General features: G+C 42.7%; 1 protein-coding gene across 1 annotated transcript in view; it reads left to right on the top strand.

Moving 5' to 3' along the window:
- Nucleotides 1–20,656, top strand: part of LOC120051232 (alpha-1,6-mannosylglycoprotein 6-beta-N-acetylglucosaminyltransferase A-like) — a 108,264-nt gene that overhangs the window by 65,771 nt on the left and 21,837 nt on the right. The window contains exon 11 of the mRNA XM_038997980.1: nt 17,639–17,772. Within this exon, the coding sequence (XP_038853908.1) occupies nt 17,639–17,772 (134 nt within the window). The remainder of the gene's footprint in view (nt 1–17,638; nt 17,773–20,656) is intronic.

The following is a 20,656-nucleotide window of genomic DNA, read 5'->3' as shown; positions in this document are numbered from 1 at the left end:
AGACAGGAGAGGGAAAGGGCTCTGATCGCCCAGATCTGTTTGTGCTGTCTTGTCTCGCCTGACAGGAGTTATCAAGACAGCACAAACAGATATTTTAGGAACCAGGTTAGCCATGGAACATTTCCAATGTCGTTATTCTCACCACTGTTCTCCTCTCCAAAACCATAACAACATGTTCACATCTAGAATTGTTTCTCTGCTTCCGGCTAGGTACAGACTCTAGTCCCAGGCTTGTACTGAACAGTTACTATAGCCAGCTATATAACTTGTTCTTCATCCTCTGGTGTTGTTGTTGTACGCAATAAAACAAAAGGAAAGTCCTTTAGTCTCTGTCTCAGGAAAGAGTACATTCTGACAACCTTATAAGTTACTATTGTCTTTGTTTCGTTCCCATGTATATAATAGTAAGATTAAATCAGTTCACAATAGTGCTGAGCGATTAGTGCTTTTTGAGGTCTGTTCGGTTTCGGTTCAATTATTCAAAAATAATCACTGTTTTTGATTTCGATTTCAATATAATTTCTTTTACATTAAATGTACTATGCATTATGTGGGTTGAATGCTGTAACAACACAGGATAAAACAATGAAAGTCCCATTATAGTAGTGACTGCCCATCACTTATTAGCCATCATTTATTAACATTACTTTAATAAAATATATCAGTTGTGTATATTATATTTGCTTTATTTGATGACTTTATTTTTCATTCTAAGTCATCTCTATAAAGCTGCTTATGCAGTTTTGTAGTTCTTCAATGTAAATAAGGCACCCTTTGATAGTTGGTATTCAGTAGTCATAAATCACTTAGATCATGTATTTTCAGGTAGAGATACCACGCGTTGCAACAGCTGCCCTCTATATTCCCCCTCACTGTCGCGCATTGTTCTCTCTTCCTTAGCAGGCTAAAAGAAACAGACAGGACAAGTAGATGTGCAATGGATTATGGTCATTGTAGTTAATTAACATGTGTGATGCGCTAAACCAGGGGTATTCAACTCTTACCCTACGAGGTCCAGCACCTGCTGGTTTTCTGTTCTACCTGATAATGAATTGCAGACACCTGGTGTCCCAGGTCTAAATCAGTCCCTGATTGCAAAAATCCAGGAATTTTCAATAAACTCCCTGGTTTTCCCGAAATCCCGGTTGGAGGTTTTCCCAGAATCAGGAGGGAATATGCAGAAAGTCTGAAATACTCCAACCAGGATTTCTGTAAAAGCAGGGAATTTATTGAAAGTTCCCGGAATTTTTACAACCCTACAGGTATGTCATATCAAGACGCTAAATAAACAGCATGATCGTTACACAGGTGCCCCTTTATGCTGGTGACAATAAAAGGTCACTCCAAAATGTGCAATTTTGGCACACAACACAATGCCAAAGATGTCTGAAGTTTTGAGGGAGTGTGCAATTGTTATGCTCACTGCAGGAATGTCCACCAGACCTGTTGCCAGAGAATTGAATGTTCATTTCTCTACCATAATTTAGGTAGAGAATTTGCCAGTATGTCTAACTGGCCTCACAACCGCAGACCACGTGTAACCACGCCAGTCCAGGACCTCCACATCCGGCTTCTTCACCTGCGGGATCATCTGAGACCAGTCACCCAGACAGCTGATAAAACTGTGGGTTTGCACAACCAAAGAATTTCTGCACAAACTGTCAGAAACCATCTCAGGGAAGCTCATCTGCGTGCTCGTCGTCCTCACCAGGGTCTTGACCTGACTGCAGTTTGGCGTCGTAACTGACTTCAGTGGGCAAATGCTCACCTTCGATGGCCACTGGCACACTGGAGAAGTGTGCTCTTCACAGATGAATCCTGGTTTCAACTGTACCGGACAGATGGCAGACCGCGTGCATGGTGTTGTGTGGGTGAGCGGTTTGCTGATGTCAGGTTGTGAACACAGTGCTCCATGGTGGTGGGGTTATAGTTGGGCAGGCATAAGCTACGGACAGCAAACACATTTGCATTTTACTGATGGCAATTTTAGTGCACAGAGATGCCTCCATCACCTCATGTTTCAGCATGATAATGCACAGCCCCATGTCTGTACACAATTCCTGGAAGCTGAAAATGTCCCAGTTCTTCCATGGCCTGCATAATCACCAGACATGTCACCCATTGAGCATTTTTGGGATTCTCAGGATCGACGTGTACGTCAGAGTGTTCCAGTTCCCGACAATATCCAGCAACTTCGCACAGCCATTGAAGAGGAGGGGTACAACACTCCACAGCCACAATCAACAGCCTGGTCAACTCTATGCGAAAGAGATGTCACGCTGCATGAGGCAAATGGTCACACCAGATACTGACTGGTTTTCTGATCCACACCCCTACCTTTTTTGAAAGGTATCTGTGACCAACAGATGCATGTCTGTATTCCCCGTCATGTGAATTCCATCTATGTTTATTTAGCCATTATTTAACTATGAAAATCCGTTAAGAACAAATTCTTATTTACAATGATGGCCTATTGAATTGATTTCAATTGACTGATTTCCTTATTTGAACTGCAACTCAGTAAAATTGTTAATTGTTGCATGTTGCGTTTATATTTTTGTTCCGTGTACATATCTGCCAAATGTGATACTTGTTCTATCACGCAAATGAAGCCAGCTGGTACATACAGGTTATTCATTGTCTGTAGTGAGATTTGATGATAGGTTTGGACGATGCACGATGCCCTCCCAGTTGGCGAATGTGTGACTGACCAACTACACCAAGGGCCTGAGCAGGCCCTTCAAGGGTCCTGTTTCACTGGCCTGAATAGTGTGTGTGTGTGTGTGTGTGTGTGTGTGTGTGTGTGTGTGTGTGTGTGTGTGTGTGTGTGTGTGTGTGTGTGTGTGTGTGTGTGTGTGTGTGTGTGTGTGTGTGTGTGTGTGTGTGTGTGTGTTTGAGGGGTCCGCTGGAACACTCTCCTACATCTATCCCCGGCCATCCATCTGTACAGTTATAAACAGGCAAAGGGATTAACACACCCCCTTCAGTGAGCAAATGTTTCCCCTGCTCTTGCTCCAGCTGGCTTAGCCTGGCTGTTCTGTTACTCTGGCTCTTGGCTTCCATCACCTGCCCAGGGCTGGCGGACACAAACACATGCAAGTCCATTTCCAAGTGGACTAATGTATAGGCCCGTCCCATATGGCACCCTATTCCCTATATAATGCACTACTTTTGACCCTATTTCCTATATAGTGCACTATGTCTGACAAGGCTCTGGTCAAAAGTAGTGCACTGCAATAGGGTGCCATTTGGGACGGATATGTGAGTTCTGGGAGTGAGCACTTCATATGGTTTAAAGTTCTAAGAACAAACCAGAACTATCGTAAGTTTCAAGTGTTGTGTTATTAGTCGTATGTACGGGATACGTATGGTATACGTCGTCCAGCAAAATGCTTACTGGCAGGTTCCTTCTCGACAATGATACAACAATAAGAAATAATAAAAGATAAGAATACAAACTCAAATGGCAGTAGAATAGAATACAATTTTAGCATAAGTATAATACAGGAAGGCACAATTTATTATTTACACGTGTATTGGGGAAGGGGGGGATGGGGGGAAAGTGTATAAATTGAGCAGTATAATAAGAGTCTGGTAGCAGCGTTTGTGATGTGTGTGCATGAGTGAGTGTGTGTGCGTGCGTGCATGGGTGAGTGCATGTGTGCTAAGGTGCGGAGAATCCGAGCAGAGCCCTTTGATGTGGGAAATGCATTGACCTGTATACACCACCCACTGTCCATGGTTTGATGTATTCCATACCCAACTCCTGAGATGACACTGCAGTAGTCTAGAGATTTAACTTAAGTTAGGGGAAATTTCCAACTCTACTTTGTCTGTCTCATCTGTCAGAGCTCACAGGGACAGGTATCAGGGGCCGTATGCATCAAGCATTTCAGAGTAGGACTGCTGATCTAGAATCAGTTTTTTCTTTTATCTTTTAGATCATATTTAATGAGATTTTATGGACACAGGGGACCTGATCCTAGATCAGTACTCCTACTCTGAGGGGCTTTGTGAATATGGGCACAGGAGCACAGCGCAATGGAGCATTTAGAGGTCTTCAGCCAAGGTCCCCAGGACTAGCCCTCCCCGTCTAGTCCAGTCTTCTCTGTTTGTCTTCGGAAGACCAGCCCTGGGTCGGGTTTACCAGGTGCCAAATGTAAGAAAACTAACTAAAACAAGGACTGCTATTCCTGGACTTGTCCAACAAGAAACCTTAATTTCTGTTTTCCATTGCAAAGCGTGAATAAAAATATTTGTTGCGTGCCCTAATGAACACATCCCGGCTGTTGTCAGAGGGAAACTCCCCCCTGTAAAATGCTGAAGTTGATTACAGTGATGTTTATCTCTTCTTAGCCTCTGCCGAGTCCCCAACAACCGGATGTTCCGTTTTCAGGGGAAATGTCAAGAGAGCCTGTGACGCGACTTCCGCTTTTGGACATTAACAAGGAGGCACTCCATCTTAACAACTCCTCCACATTTACTGGATTGAACAATGCCGAAGAGAACCTCCCCCGACCAGTTATTGTTTTTCTTCTTCTTGTCAAGACCAGTATGTAGGGGATGTAGTTTCAGGTGTGTGTTTTACGCCTGCTACGTTATATTAATCTACTCTAGACTAAATGCACGCCCCTTCAAACCTCTGCTTGTTTGTTTTCATTTAGGTAATTTCAGTTCAGTGTTTATAATCTTAATAATGTTCCACAAGTTCTGAATAGGGAAACTAAATGTCGAACTGAAATTGTCTTGGTAGATCAAAAGCTGTCTCTGTATGTTCAGCCAATTGTCATTTTAATATAATTTCACAATAAGGTCTATCAAAACTTATGCAGAATAGAATTTCATGCTAGAATTGTTTGTCTTTCATTTTCAACATCTTTCAATTTAACATTCATTAAGCCCTACAGAAAAGCATATGGCCTCAGTGCACTTTCTTAAATTTCTTATCAAGCAGATGGTGTTTTCCTTTTTTGCCATTTAAAAATTCAGGCAGAAATAAACATCTGATTATGATGAATTATGGCCAGATGACAGCTGTGAAGTAGTCATCCTTCCTTGGCCAGGAGCTACGATAAGGACCCAGTGAAATGGGATGCTACAGAATGAGGGCACCGGCTGCTTTCCCTACCCCTCCTTTGATTAGGAACGGTTGCATTATTTTATAAGCATAAACCAGAGGGGCCAAGTCCATCGAGTAAAGCCCAGAGAGTCATCCCAAATTCCAGCCTATTCCATCCTATACCCTATGAGCTGGCCCTATGGGCCCTGGTAAAAAGTAGTCCACTATACACAGCGAGTGAGGGGGACACGGAGAGTGAGGGAGAGACGGACGGAGAGTGCGATAATAAAAGATGTAGTGATAGAGATAAAGAGAGAGAGAGAAGATACCTGCCAAATAATGTGAGTGCTCATCTCTAAGAACAACAGGTTCAGCCTTATCCTTTGTGCCAGTGCTGCTCTGGGCTGGGCCTGCTTGGCTGTTTGCATTAATTTAGCATTTCCTCCTCAATGGGATACAAAGTGCTGAGTCAGGGGGTCTCTGTCTCTCTCTGTCTGTCTCTCGTTCTGTCTCTGAGTGTGTCTCTCTCTCTCTCTCGATACACATAAGCCCTGGTGATGACTTAACTGAGCCTTGTGCATTCCATACCCTTTACACCCCTCCCTGACAACGCTAATGAATGGACAACATGCTGGCTTCCTGAGAGCGTGCGTGTGGTGGGGCCGTGTGTGTGTGTACGACAACCCTATGGTAGTTAGTGAGGGTTGTTCATTAAGCAGGATGTGTTCTTTTTATCCCTTCTTCTTTCTGTCCCTTATGCAAGGTATGGAGGCAACCATTGTGGAGTGACAGCTCATAATCAGAAGGTGCTTAAGATTAATTTCCATCCCACAACTTCAAGTTTTTCAAGTTACAGTGAAATGCCTTTCTTGCAAGCTCTAACCCCAACAATGCAATAATCAATAACAATGTAATACTAAAAATAGAAGGTAGAAGAAAAAAAGAAGATAAAAAAAAAAAAAAGAGCACGGTAAAGGAAGTAAGAATACTATATACGGGGTCAGATCCAGTACCATATGGATCGATAGATGTAGAGACAGTTGAAGTCAGAAGTTTACATTGCATTGCCTTTAAATTGTTTAACTTGGGTCAAATTTTTCGGGTAGCCTTCCACAAGCTTCCCACGATAAGTTGGGTGAATTTTGACCCATTCCTCCTGACAGAGCTGGTGTAACTGAGTCAGGTTTGTAGGCCTCCTTGCTCGCACACGCTTTTTCAGTTCTGCCCACAAATGTTCTCTAGGATTGAGGTCAGAGCTTTATGATGGCCACTCCAATACCTTGACTTTGTTGTCCTTAAGCCATTTTGCCACAACTTTGGAAGTATGTGGGGTCATTGTCCATTTGGAAGACCCATTTGCGACCAAGCTTTAACTTCCTGACTGATGTCTTGAGATGTTGCTTCAATATATCCACATAATTCTCCTCCCTCATGATGCCATCTATTTTGTGAAGTACACCAGACCCTCCTGCAGCAAAGCACCCCCGCAACATGATGCTGCCACCCCCGTGCTTCACGGTTGAGATGGTGTTCTTTGGCTTGCAAGCCTCCCCCTTTTTCCTCCAAACATAACGATGGTCATTATTTTTATTTATTTTATTTCACCTTTATTTAACCAGGTATGCAAGTTGAGAACAAGTTCTCATTTACAATTGCGACCTGGCCAAGATAAAGCAAAGCAGTTCGACACATACAACAACACAGAGTTACACATGGAGTAAAACAAACATACAGTCAATAATACAGTAGAGAAATAAGTCTATATACAATGTGAGCAAATGAGGTGAGATAAGGGAGGTAAAGACAAAAAAAGGCCATGGTGGTGAAGTAAATACAATATAGCAAGTAAAACACTGGAATGGTAGATTTGCAGTGGAAGAATGTGCAAAATAGAAATAATGGGGTGCAAAGGAGCAAAATAAATAAATAAATACAGTAGGGGAAGAGGGTAGTTGTTTGGGCTAAATTATAGATGGGCTATGTACAGGTGCAGTAATATGTGAGCTGCTCTGACAGCTGGTGCTTAAAGCTAGTGAGGGAGATAAGTGTTTCTAAAAAGTACGATCTTTTTCCCCATGTGCAGTTGCAAACCATAGTCTGGCTTTTTTATGGCAGTTTTGGAGCAGTGGCTTCTTCCTTGCTGAGCGGCCTTTCAGGTTGTGTCGATATAGGACTCGTTTTACTGTGGATATAGATACTTTTGTACCGGTTTCCTCCAGCATCTTCAGAAGGTCCTTTCCTGTTATCCTGGGATTGATTTGCACTTTTCGCACCAAAGTACATTCATCTCCTTCGTAAGCGGTATGACGGCTGCGTGGTCCCATGGTGTTTATACTTGCATACTATTGTTTGTACAGACGAAAATGGCACCTTCAGGCGTTTGGAAATTGATCCCAAGGATGAACCAGACTTGTGGAGGTCTACAATTTTTTGGGCTGATTTCTTTTGATTTTCCCATGATGTCAAGCAAAGAGGCACTGGGTTTGAAGGTAGGCCTTGAAATGCATCCACAGGTACACCTCCAATTGACTCAAATTATGTCAATTAGCCTATCAGAAGCTTCTAAAGCCATGACATCATTTTCTGGAATTTTCCAAGCTGTTTAAAGGCACAGTCAACTTAGTGTATGTAAACTTCTGACCCACTGGAATTGTGATACAGTGAATTATAAGTGAAATAATCTGTCTGTAAACAATTGTTGGAAAAATGACTTGTGTCATACACACAGTAGATGTCCTAACCGACTTGCCAAAACTATAGTTTGTTTACAAGACATTTGTGAAATGGTTGAAAAACGAGTTTTAATGACTCCAACCTAAGTGTATGTAAACTTCTGACTTAAACTGTACACTAAATGACCAAAAGTAGGTGGTCTGCTCGTCGAACATCTCATTCCAAAATCATGGGCATTAATATGGAGTTGGTCCCCCCTTTGCTTCTATACATTATTTATGTTCATAGAATTGGCAATCACTTTTCAAACAAAGTTTTAATTGTCCTATGTTCCCCAGTAACAACACTTGGCTGTCCTCACTCGCTGCTGCTGCCTTTCTTTATTTTTAGTGACCAACTTTATTTGTATTTTTTATTTTATTCCAGAGGGGCGGTTACAGGTACAAAAAAAAATCTAAGAAATGCCTACAATGATAACCCCAACCCATTTCCCCCCTCAGTCCCCATCCACCAGCCTGCATCCTCCAGCCCCACCCGGAATCCATGTTTCTCACCTGCCAGAAGGGGATCCATGGAAAGCATTGAGACAATAGATATTCTGCCAGTTAAATCAACCAGTATAATATTCCATCTAGTAGAGTTTGGATTGATTTGAGCATTCTGTTAAAAGTTTCTGGCAGTGGTTTTATCTAAGGAGGGAAATACAGTTTATTTACTCCCAAATATTTAAAATGGAAAACAAAGGAGGTTTCCATAAGTAGAGGTGGAGTCCTCCATCTGGGTCTTGAGAGGCACTAGGGATGATTTGGTTAGGTATAACTTTAGATTAAGCTGAATTTATCTATGATCTTCTCTTTTAAATATGGCTGAGGGATTGGTATATAGTATTTTGATCATATTAATGAAATTGGAGCCAATTTCCATATGTTCCTAGCACAGGAGGCTGCTGAGGGGAGGACGGCTCATAATAATGGCTGGAAAGGAGTAAATGGAAACCTTGTGATCGATACCATTCCATTTATTCCGTTCCAGCCATTACTGTGAACCCGTCTTCCCCAATTAAGGTGCCACCGACCGCCTGTGGATAATACAGCCCAAGGAGCAGTTGTATCTAATGAAACATCTAAGATATGTAATAGTCGATGGTTATCCGAGGATAAACACTTTTTATCAAACCCGCTTTATAGGGCTGCACGATTTGGACAAAATATCGAATTGCCTTTTTTTTGTGTGCCAGATATTGGAATTGAGATTATGATTTGCGATTTTCAAACACTTGGCTGAAAACTTGGTAGACATGGTTAAAACAAGTGTCAGGGTAGAGAACATCCCTTCTTAAAATGAGATAATATGAATGAATACATACTGCACTAACTAAATACAAAACCAAATGAAACAAATATATTTCCAACATCTATATAAGCTGCATATGTTCATCGATAGGATTATAACCCCTAGATGTTAACAAACATACATTTATAACATGATCATAAAATAGTGTGCTATAAGCGCAGCACTTATTAATTAATAACATTATGATTTCCTATTTTACTATTATGAGTTCTTAAATAACATAAGTTAATTATTTATTCAGGCAGCCACAGGCTGCAAATGGAATGCGACGCTTATGATTGAGCCGACTTATAAATAATTACACAATCATTTGTATAATTGAAATGATAAGTCAAAGAGCCTTAAAAATATATTTTGTATACATTTGCAAACATTTCTAAAAACCTGTTTTTGCTTTGTCATTATGGGGTATTGTGTGTAGATTGAGGGGGGGGGAAACTATTTTTTATCAATTTTAGAATACGGCTGTAACATAACAAAATGTGGAAAAAGTCAAGGGGTCGGAATACTTTCCGAAGGCACCGTATATAGTAAACTTGCTAGCAACTTCAGTGGATGTTGAACACATTTCTACCTGCAAATGAACACATTTCTATAGGCAAATGTGTTAAATTATAGCCATGGCATAAAAGGGATTATTAAATTGGGGCTCTATGCGTTCTCTGGAAAATAATGGAACTCCGTGGAAGGTTAGTTCCACTCTGCTAGTGCGTCGTGGAACACACCTTCCAAGTCATTCATTATTTTCCATAAAATGCATATCTCCTGATGGACTTTGCTGCTGTCGGGCGCATATTTTACCATGTAATCGTCGCAAAATAGGGGATGGTTATTCTTTAAATTATTTAATACATTTGTCGTGTTGCTTCTTGTTGTCGCCACAACTGAGGCATTTTTTGCACAACACTTGCATGTTGTTGACATCGGTTTGCCTGTAGCCAAAATACTCCCATACCACTGAAAATGCACCCTTTGGCACCAAAATGGCATTCTCGTTAGCACAAGCAGAGAGAACTCATGTTTCCGCTACACACTGAGGTAAAGCCACAGAGTTTCTAAACCTCATACTGTACTGTCTTTGGTAAAGTCCTTTCTCTCCTCACCAGCATCTAACTGCGCACTAGAAGTGGGGACACTTGTGATTGGCCAGCATGTGAATGCCATGCAGAGAGTGAGAGAGCCCGCTTGTGATTGGTCAGCATCCTCTGCATGTAGAGATTGAATGAACAGAGTCTAGCGCATCTAATTGGAGGAGGTACTGTAGTGTAGTTTTTGTTGTATTAATAGAGTTTTAAAGAAAGGAGAAAATCACAGCCTCTTGCGATATGGGTATTGAACGTCAATATCGCAAATAATCGCGCAGCCCTATAACTTTGTTCCATGTGGACCAATTTGGGTAAGTAAGTCTCGAGATGGGATGACAACATTAAACTGTTTTCCAAAATATTTGTTTATATCAAAGATAGGTGGCTATAATGAGAACATTGGATGGCATCCTCTTGTGAACAGCTGTATTAATCGTTTCAAGCAATAGTGAAGCAATTGATTGTAACATTTTTAAATAGACCTCGGGAGGAATAGGTCCCATCTAGGTGATTTGCCTTTATTCATGCTATCCAATGCCCTTTTGAGTTCATTAAGAGAGATTTGAGCTCCCAGCGAGGTGGCTTCCTCTGTTGCGAGAAGTTCTTCGTTATTTTAAAAAGGACTTAGTCTGGCTTGGTTTGGATTTACAATCAGAAGTGTACAGTTCTTGATAGAAGCGGGAGAATCTTTCATTGATTCATTTGGATTCAGATAGTAATTCCCGTTTCAGATTCAATAGTTGCTATATCATCTAATTGATCATTACTGCGTAGCAGTAATGGGACGATTACCATGGAAGTAATGGTTGGATCTAACTATGGATGGCAAATTCTGCTCTCTGTCTTATCATAAAATGAAGTTCTATCTTGACTTTGGAAAGAGTAATAGCTACCTGATCTGAAAAGAGTGTTTGTTGAGAACGCTCTAACACAATTAAAACCCCCTAGAGTCAATTTCTGCGGTCCCGCAAAATTCTAATTAGCATAGTAAAAAAAAATCCCCATTTAAAAATCGGTCAGTTTTTTTTGCATTGGATGCATCACAATCCACCGCATCCGCCGATGTTGCACTTCTGCATCTGCAGAGCTAGAGCAGAGTTTGTCAGACCATGAGACACCCTGAAAATCGTCTTCTCACGAAAACGTCTGTAGTGTCCGAACGGTTTGGCCTACAAACTATTATGAACACAATGGTGTTCTCCATTTTTGTCCTACTACCCCCACAAGCGTCTTGGGACTTGTCTGAAGTTGGTACAGCCGATCTGCCAACTTCTGTCTGTAACGTCCGAACATTTTGGGCTACACACCCTCTGTGGAAAGGTGAGTCTGTTTTGCTCTAGGATGCTCACAAGCCTCACATATCTCATCTGAAGGTCCCCCGGTACCAGTTTAAAATATGAACGCATCATGCTGACTGCAGGAATGTCCACCAGAGCTGTTGCCATAGAATTTAATGTTAATATCTCTGCCATAAGCCACCTCCAATGTTGTTTTAGAGAATTTGGCAGTATGTCCAACCGACCTCACAACCGCAGACCATGTGTAACCAGGCCAGCCCAGGAGCTCCACATCCGGCTTCTTCACCTGCGGGATCGTCTGAGATCAGCCACCCGGACAGCTGATGAAACTGTGGGTTTGCACAACCAAAGAATTTCTCCACAAACTGTCAGAAACCATCTCAGGGAAGCTCACCTGCGTGCTCGTCGTCCTCACCAGGGTCTTGACCTGACTGCAGTTCGGTGTCGTAACCGACTTCAGTGGGCAGATGCTCACCTTCGATGGCCGCTGGCACGCTGGATGAATCCTAGTTTCAACTGTACCGGGCAGATGGCAGACAGCGTGTATGGCGTTGTGTGGGCGAGCGGTTTGCTGATGTCAACATTGTGAAAAGAATGCCTCATGGTGATGGTGGGGTTATGGTTGGGCAGGTATAAGCTACAGACAACAAACACAATTGCATTTCATCTATGGCAATTTGAATGCACAGAGATACCGTGACGAGATCCTGAGGCCCATTGTAGTGCCATTCATCCGCCTCGTGTTTCGGCATGATAATGCACGGCCCCATGTCGCAAGGATCTGGTACACAATTCCTGTAAGCTGAAAATGTCCCAGTTCTTCCATGGTCTGCATACTCAACAGACATGTCACCGATTGAGCCTGTTTGGGATGCTCTGGATCAATCTGTACGACAGTGTTTCGTTTCCTGCAAATATCCAGTAACTTCGCACAACCATTTCAAGAGGTGTGGGACAACATTCCACAGGTCACAATCAACAGCCTGATCAACTCTATGCGAACGAGACGCATGAGGCAAATGGTGGTCACACCATATACTCACTGGTTTTCTGATCTACCTCTTTCCTTTAAAATATATATATATATAAGTAATCTGTGACCAACAGTCTGTATTCCCAGTCATGTAAAATCCATAGATTAGGGCCTAATGAATATAAGGAAATCAGTCAATTGAAATACAGTCGTGGCCAAAAGTTTTGAGAATGACACAAATATAAATTTTCACAAAGTTTGCTGCTTCAGTGTCTTTAGATGTTTTTGTCGGATGTTACTATGGAATACTGAAGTGGAATTACAAGCATTTCATAAGTGTCAAATGCTTTTATTGACAATTACATGAAGTTGATGCAAAGAGTCAATATTTGCAGTGTTAACCCTTCTTTTTCAAGACCTCTGCAATCCGCCCTGGCATGCTGTCAATTAACTTCTGGGTCACATCCTGACTGATGGCAGCTCATTCTTGCATAATCAATGCTTGGAGTTTGTCAGAATTTGTGGGATTTTGTTTGTCCACCCGCCTCTTGAGGATTGACCACAAGTTCTCAATGGGATTACGGTCTGGGGAGTTTCCTGGCCATGGACCCAAAATACCGATGTTTTGTTCCCCGAGCCACTTACTTATCACTTTTGCCTTATGGCAAGGTGCTCCATCATGCTGGAAAAGGCATTGTTCGTCACCAAACTGTTCCTGGATGGTTGGGAGGAGTTGCTCTCGGAGGATGTGTTTGTACCATTCTTTATTCATGGCTGTGTTCTTAGGCAAAATTGTGAGTGAGCCCACTCCCTTGGCTGAGAAGCAACCCCGCACATGAATGGTCTCAGGATGCTTTACTGTTGGCATGACACAGGACTGATGGTAGCGCTCACCTTGTCTTCTCCGGACAAGCTTTTTTCCGGATGCCCCAAACAATCGGAAAGGGGATTCATCAGAGAAAATGACTTTACCCCAGTCCTCAGCAGTCCAATCCCTGTACCTTTTGCAGAATATCAGTCTGTCCCTGATGTTTTTCCTGGAGAGAAGTGGCTTCTTTGCTGCCCTTCTTGACACCAGGCCATCTTCCAAAAGTCTTCGCCTCACTGTGCGTGCAGATGCACTCACACCTGCCTGCTGCCATTCCTGAGCAAGCTCTGTACTGGTGGTGCCCGGATCCCGCAGCTGAATCAACTTTAGGAGACGGTCCTGGCGCTTGCTGGACTTTCTTGGGCGCCCTGAAGCCTCCTTCACAACAATTGAACCGCTCTCCTTGAAGTTCTTGATGATCCGATAAATGGTTGATTTAGGTGCAATCTTACTGGTAGCAATATCCTTGCCTGTGAAGCCCTTTTTGTGCAAAGCAATGATGACGGGACGTGTTTCCTTGCAGGTATCCATGGTTGACAGAGGAAGATCAATGATTCCAAGCACCACCCTCCTTTTGAAGCTTCCAGTCTGTTATTCGAACTCAATCAGCATGACAGAGTGATGTCCAGCCCTGTCCTCATCAAAACTCACACCTGTGTTAACGAGAGAATCACTGACATGATGTCAGCTGGTCCTTTTGTGGCAGGGCTGAAATGCAGTGGAAATGTTTTTGGGGGATTCAGTTCATTTGCATGGCAAAGAGGGACTTTGCAATTAATTGCAATTCATCCGATCACTCTTCATACCATTCTGGAGTATATGCAAATTGCCATCATACAAACTGAGGCAGCAGACTTTGTGAAAATCTATATTTGTGTCAGTCTCAAAACTTTTGGCCACGACTGTACATGAACTGTAAATCAGTAAAATCGTTGAAATTGGTGCATGTTGCGTTTATATTTTTGTTCAGTGTATATATGGGGATAGTTTAATGGCAAAAATAAGCGGTCAAATGCATGTCCCAAAAAAATGTGATTCCTGATCTTTGTTATATCTCTCAGATATAGGACGGACACTTCTGAACAAACTTCCTTTAGATTTTTTGGGGTGACTGTGGTTCCATTTAGTGAATGCTATTCAATGCGTTTCTATGGGCTAATAGCAGTAAGGACAAATTCCAATGTTTTTTTTTATACTTAATGGGATCTTAAGATTCCCAATAAAATAGCAAAATGATCCTTGGTATGACCTTCTTAAAGCAATTCCATATAGCTTAGTAGAACCCCCCCAGTTGTTTTTTTATAAAACCTTTGGTGGCATCCCTTAATCCGGGGGTCATCAAATTATTTGAAAATAAGTCTGTTAATTCATAGTTATTTTGCAAAAGAAGCCACGCATTTCAATGCATGCCAACGGAACCTGAACAAAGTCTCCTGCTGCGTTTCTGACCGTATCCAGTCAGCTTGAGTGCAAGACGTTTTCCAATTACCTTTTATGACTTCCACAAAATTACCCAAATTACATTATGCATGGTTTGCCTGCTATGAAGTGCCGAGCCCGGGTGTGTGTCTTGTTTTGGCTGGCTGATTTGAAGTCGACTGGCCTGGCATCTTGGCATAGTCCAGCTGGGCCCACAAACCTTTTCTGCAGACTGTCACGTCCACTTATACACTGAGTGATTACAGAGGCCTCCCTTTTCCTTCTCCCCAGCGCTATTATTATTTGGAAAAATGAATTGTACAGTTATTCTTTTTTTACACAGACTCTGTCACATGTAACAGTAAAGGAAGGTTTTGGAATAGGTATCTAACTACAGGGGGGTTGGTGCCCTATTCCCTTTAGCTATTCCCTTTAGTGCACTAGTGCCCCCCCCCCCAGACCTCTAATCAAAAGTTGTGCACTATATAGGGAATAGAGTGCCACAGACCCTGGTCAAAAGTAGTGCACAACATCTTTAATAGGGGGCCATTTCAGACGTTTTTTTGTATGTTTTTTTTAATTTATTTCACCTTTATTTAACCAGGTAAGCTAGTTGAGAACAAGTTCTCATTTACAACTGCGATCTGGCCAAGATAAAGCAAAGCAGTGCGACACAAACAACAACACAGAGTTACACATGGAATAAACAAGCGTACATTCAATAACACAATAGAAAAAAAAGAAAGTCTATATACAGTGTGTGCAAATGGCGCGAGGAGGTAGGCAATAAATAGGCCCTGGTAGAGAAGTAATTACAATTTAGCAGATTAACACTGGAGTGATAAATGAGCAGATGATGATGTGCAAGTAGAGATATTGGTGTGCAAAAGAGCAGAAAGTAAATAAAAACAGTATGGGGATGAGGTAGGTAGATTGGGTGGGTAATTTACAGATGGACTATGTACAGCTGCAGCGATCGGTTAGCTGCTCAGATAGCTGATGTTTAAAGTTAGTGAGGGAAATATAAGTCTCCAGCTTCAGCGATTTTTGCAATTCGTTCCAGTCACTGGCAGCAGAGAACTGGAAGGAAAGGCGGCCAAAGGAGGTGTTGGCTTTGGGGATGACCAGTGAGATATACCTGCTGGAGCGCGTGCTACGGGTGGGTGTTGTTATCGTGACCAGTGAGCTGAGATAAGGCGGCGCTTTACCTATCATAGACTTATGTAGCGAGGGCCAGCCGACTAGAGCATACAGGTCGCAGTGGTGGGTGGTATAAGGGGCTTTGGTAACAAAACGGATGGCACTGTGATAGACTGCATCCAGTTTGCTGAGCAGAGTATTGGAAGCTATTTTGTAGATGACATCGCCGTCTTCCCTACATGGCAATCGGGGTGAGAGGAGGGAAAGCATGCAGTCCACATCCCATCCCCGCTCGTATTGAGGAATGCTCTCTGCTGTGTTGAAAGATTGAACTCGTGTTGTCCTAACACATCCCTTTCCCACCTGGGCCGTAGAGGCTGACGGCAGCTCCCTCTCTCACCCACTTTTCCTCCTTCTCAGTCGGCTCGGAGGGAGGCCAGCCTCCATTATCACCACATCGCGTGGCGGCCGTGAATTTCTCCCCCAACACGTCGTCTCTGCACACGATTTACTGGCGCTCTGCAATGGCTCTAAAATAGCAGTAAACTCCCTCGAGGAGCGTATATTAAATCACTTCCACAAACGGCTTCATGCAACAACTTAACAGGCCCGGTGGAGAAGGAACACGTAGCCTAAAACCCTCCCCTTTCTAGAAGCAGAGAATGTAGTGTAGGTCTGTAAGAGGGATACACTTCAGATGGTCCAAGTCCATCAAGCAAAGCCCAGAGAGTCGGGATGAGAAGCATCCCAAATAGCACCCCTTACCCTATATAGTGCACTACTTTTGACCAGGCCCCATAGGACCAGCATGGTCAAAAGTATACTGCCATGTGGGCTTTGGGACTCAACCTAGTTTTATTTCAATTAGATTTTTGGGGGGTCACGGAAGCCCCCATTTTTTTAAAATAATTTGCACTATCCGAGTCTTGCATTGTCTTAATTTTCATATCTCTGTATGTGCCGTTGCCCATTTCTGACCTGTTGCCAAGCTCATTTCCATAGTTACAGTACCACCATCCATTTCGCAATGAAGCAACGGAATACTAAGGCTCTAATCATAGAACGTTAAATCATCAATTCACATTTAATTAACAAATTACATTTTCTTCTCTTTTATTCTGTAGATCCCCTTACATAATTGTATTGTTTTATGATGGGACAGATGTGGATACAGATGAGGGAGAGCAAGAGGGGCACAGAAATGATTTAAGGAATAGACAGTTGGCCGAGACTCAAACACCCGTCTCCATGGGGGCACGTGTGGTCCGGATTTGGGAGCGTTACCGCTGCGCCAGACTCCAGCGCACCACTTCACATTTCTATGTGGAACTGTGTTCATTGGTTAACATAAGCCTCATATTTACTTTCCACTTCTAGGCATGAGTCAGACGACTACTTCACTAACACAACAGATAGCCTACTCATAGGCCTAATCATTAGGCCTATTGTCATGCTATTCACTCGTTTCTGTACAGCATATGCATGAATCAATCAACTAATGTAGAGAAAAATAGTTGTTGTCCTTTGCCGATCTCATAGCGATAAGGTGCTGGCAATTGAATTGCTTTTTTTTAATGAACTAACATCACCCACCTATAATCATCGTGTTCCCCATTAACTGTACAATGACAGCCTGTGTTTGTGGCTTGTTTTCCTTTTTTTGTATAGAAATGAATGAATGTGAACTAACTAGCTTCAGTACTATAATCATTGTGATCCCAGTTGAGCTGTGTAATGACAGTTCTATTGTGTGGTTTATTTCCCCTGCAGCCCACACGCCAGACAACAGCTTCCTGGGCTTTGTGGTGGAGCAACACCTGAACGCCAGCGACATCCGCCACATTGACGAAGTCAAGCGGCAGAACCAGTCGCTGGTCTACGGCAAGGTGGACAACTTCTGGAAGGTACGGCGCTTCAGCTCGTGTATCCCGCGTGGCTGGCATAGCCAAGGTTTTGCGTTAGACTCCGGCAGTGTTCAAATTAAACATTGACTCTTGGGGGTGCCTAATGTGTCTTGGTGTTGTCTGACGTTGAAATCTGATCACCCTCATACTTAAAATGTATGTATGCACTCACTGTACTGTAAGTTGCTTTGGGAAAATGTGTCTGCTACATAGCATTTATTACAATGTTATTTACATTGTGTACAAACTCTGCTCAGCTCTTAGTTATTTGGGAGCAGTAGTCGTGGACAAAAATATATGCTTTTGTCTACATCAGCATTGAGGGTGAAGCTGAATATGGTAGAGTAGTGTTCTTCAGTTGGAATTTTGAATATCATGTCACCAACTGGAGACTCTCCTTGTTTAGAACAACAAATGATAATTGATCTAGTTCCCAGACATCAACACTACTAGAATAGAGCTCAAAGAGAAGGAAGTGCTGCTCAGTTGAGTTCAATAGGAAACTGGTCCCATCCCTTGATCACAGGGAAATAGACAACACTGTGGATGCTTTTAAGGAGACTGTAGTGACTGAAGTGACAGTGTCCACTGAGCCTTGCTTTGCACAGAATGCCTTTCAAGATGAAAGCACCAGACACGTTACACCATACATTCTTGGGAACCGGCGTATGGAATCTATTGTAACCCAGTTCCTCAACTCTTGAAAGAAAGTCACTGGAACACTTTGAAAACCTTGGGCAAAGTTTTTGGGAGATTTAATGGAGACTAGTAGTGTTCCTTTAGAAACCATATTCCCGAGTTTCTGATTATTATGTTGATAAATAGTTGAATTCAGCTCTACTCTCTGATTAGTTATAATATATTCTAACTCAGACTCTGTTGTGCAGAGGCATTGTTTCAGGGATTATTTCATCTAAGACATAAAGGGTTTAGAGATTGTAACTACACCAGCCACAAGCGTTTTGCGTGCGATTCGCTCGTTGGCACATTACACATTGTTGGATTACTGCCTACTCTGTATGTCTTGGTGAGACTTGACAAGGGCTGCGATGATGACAAACATTGTAAAGAAGCCGGTTGGAACATTTTAAGCCAGACATCTTTCGGAGGTCTAGCACACAGGGTGTGCATCCCAAATGGGCCCTGGCCAAAAGTAGTGCACTATAAAGGGAATAGGGTGCCATTTTGGACGCAGCCCAACCAGAGGAACTCAGGCGGAAGCAGATTCTACAAACAAAAAAGCCTAGGTAATTTCAGATTTGTGGCGAACAACGCCTAGCTTTTATCATAATCAGCTGACACAAAGTCAGATGCCAGTCATGCCACCCACAACCCAACCTGGTCATACAGGTTAAGGGATGAAGGACATATTCCTGGGGATATAAACCTGGGTTCAAATAGTATTTATATTTTCTCAAAGGTGTATTAGATTGAGCCTGGTGTACCAGATGCGCAGGGTTTGCACTTTTGGGACTATTCGATTGGTGCCATTGCGCCAGGTCATTCAACAACAAATACTATTTGAACTCAGGTCTGTGACCACACAAAGAAATTACCATGTCTTGCAGAACCAGCATCCACACACACCACTTATTTGTCTAACACAACAGCCCTATATTAACCATGTAGTGCGGCTTGCCACACGCTCTCTCAAACCCGCATGCGGCACAGCACAGTGGGCCATTTAGTCTCTCTTAAAGGGCAGAGTGCCAAACTCCCATCACTTCTCCTTGAAAAACATTAGCAGCTAATCAGACACCCCGTCGTGTTCATTACCTCAGTTTTTAATTAAACAGCCATTTCAGAGGAGTCTGGTAATGAATGAACATGAGGAGAAAAGGCCTCCCTCGCACTTTCCCTCCCTGAATCTGCGGGGGATGGCTGCATTGCCTTGTGAGGGACTACTGTGATGATGTCACGAGACCTGGTCGGCTATTTGCTTTTCATCAAGGAAACCAGGAAACAGCCTTTCAACACCTTCATACCTTCATATCTTGGGATTGTGGTATTTACTGCTCCCTACAAGGCTAGAACATGATGAGGGGTGGGCGTACAAAAATAAGAGGTCAGAGGTCCTGTGTAGTGAGACATCTAGTACCAAGTGCCTTTGCGACTTTAACAACATTCAGTGACCAAACAAACGTCATTGCCTCCAATCGCTTTGTCTCTGATGGTCATTTGTTTTTCCCATGTAATGTCACACAGAACCCAGAAGCTCTTCACTAAGGGGAATATTCCCTGTCTCTTATCAGAATGCAGAAGTACACCACTAGCCTCTCTCTTCCCCTCTCTGCAGGTGTGTGAATGTAGCCGTTTGCGTCCCAAATGGCACCCTGGTCCAAAGTAGTGCGCTATGTAGGGAATAGGGTGCCGTTTGTGGTGCAGCAATTGTGTGCGGAGGTCTGATTTATAACGGGTACAGAATGGACGGTAATTGCTGTATCCATATAGGAGAGATTTATCGGCTTTGAGTGGCTTTAAATGTAATTAGGCACAGCAGAGGAGGCATCTGTCTGCCGTCACTGTGTGGTCTACATACTCAAACAAAACTTTCAGATAATTTCCCCGGCAAACTCTAAAGAGAATAATCCACTATTCTTGCTGTCTGGAGTGCCTCCATGCGTATCGCTGCTCTCGTGCTAGTAAATGTGTTGCCAAAGTATTAAATCTCTATTAGAGCAAAATGTATAATTTATTACTTAGGCTACACAATGGTCTTGAGTTAATGAATAAAAAAAAGGTCTGGTATGATTTGGTAGTAGTTAACTGCAATGAAAGATGAAGTAAAGGTAGGCTGTTAAGTTCCTGCATTGGAGTTATCAAGGTGCCATTTCCATAACATCAACCTTCAGACCTACTTTTCCCTATGAACATACAGTTGATG

Source organism: Salvelinus namaycush, chromosome 7 (genome assembly GCF_016432855.1).
Source record: "Salvelinus namaycush isolate Seneca chromosome 7, SaNama_1.0, whole genome shotgun sequence".
Taxonomy (NCBI): domain Eukaryota; kingdom Metazoa; phylum Chordata; class Actinopteri; order Salmoniformes; family Salmonidae; genus Salvelinus; species Salvelinus namaycush.
The sequence above is the reverse complement of the archived record's forward strand: the minus strand, read 5'-3'. Positions and strand labels throughout refer to the sequence as shown.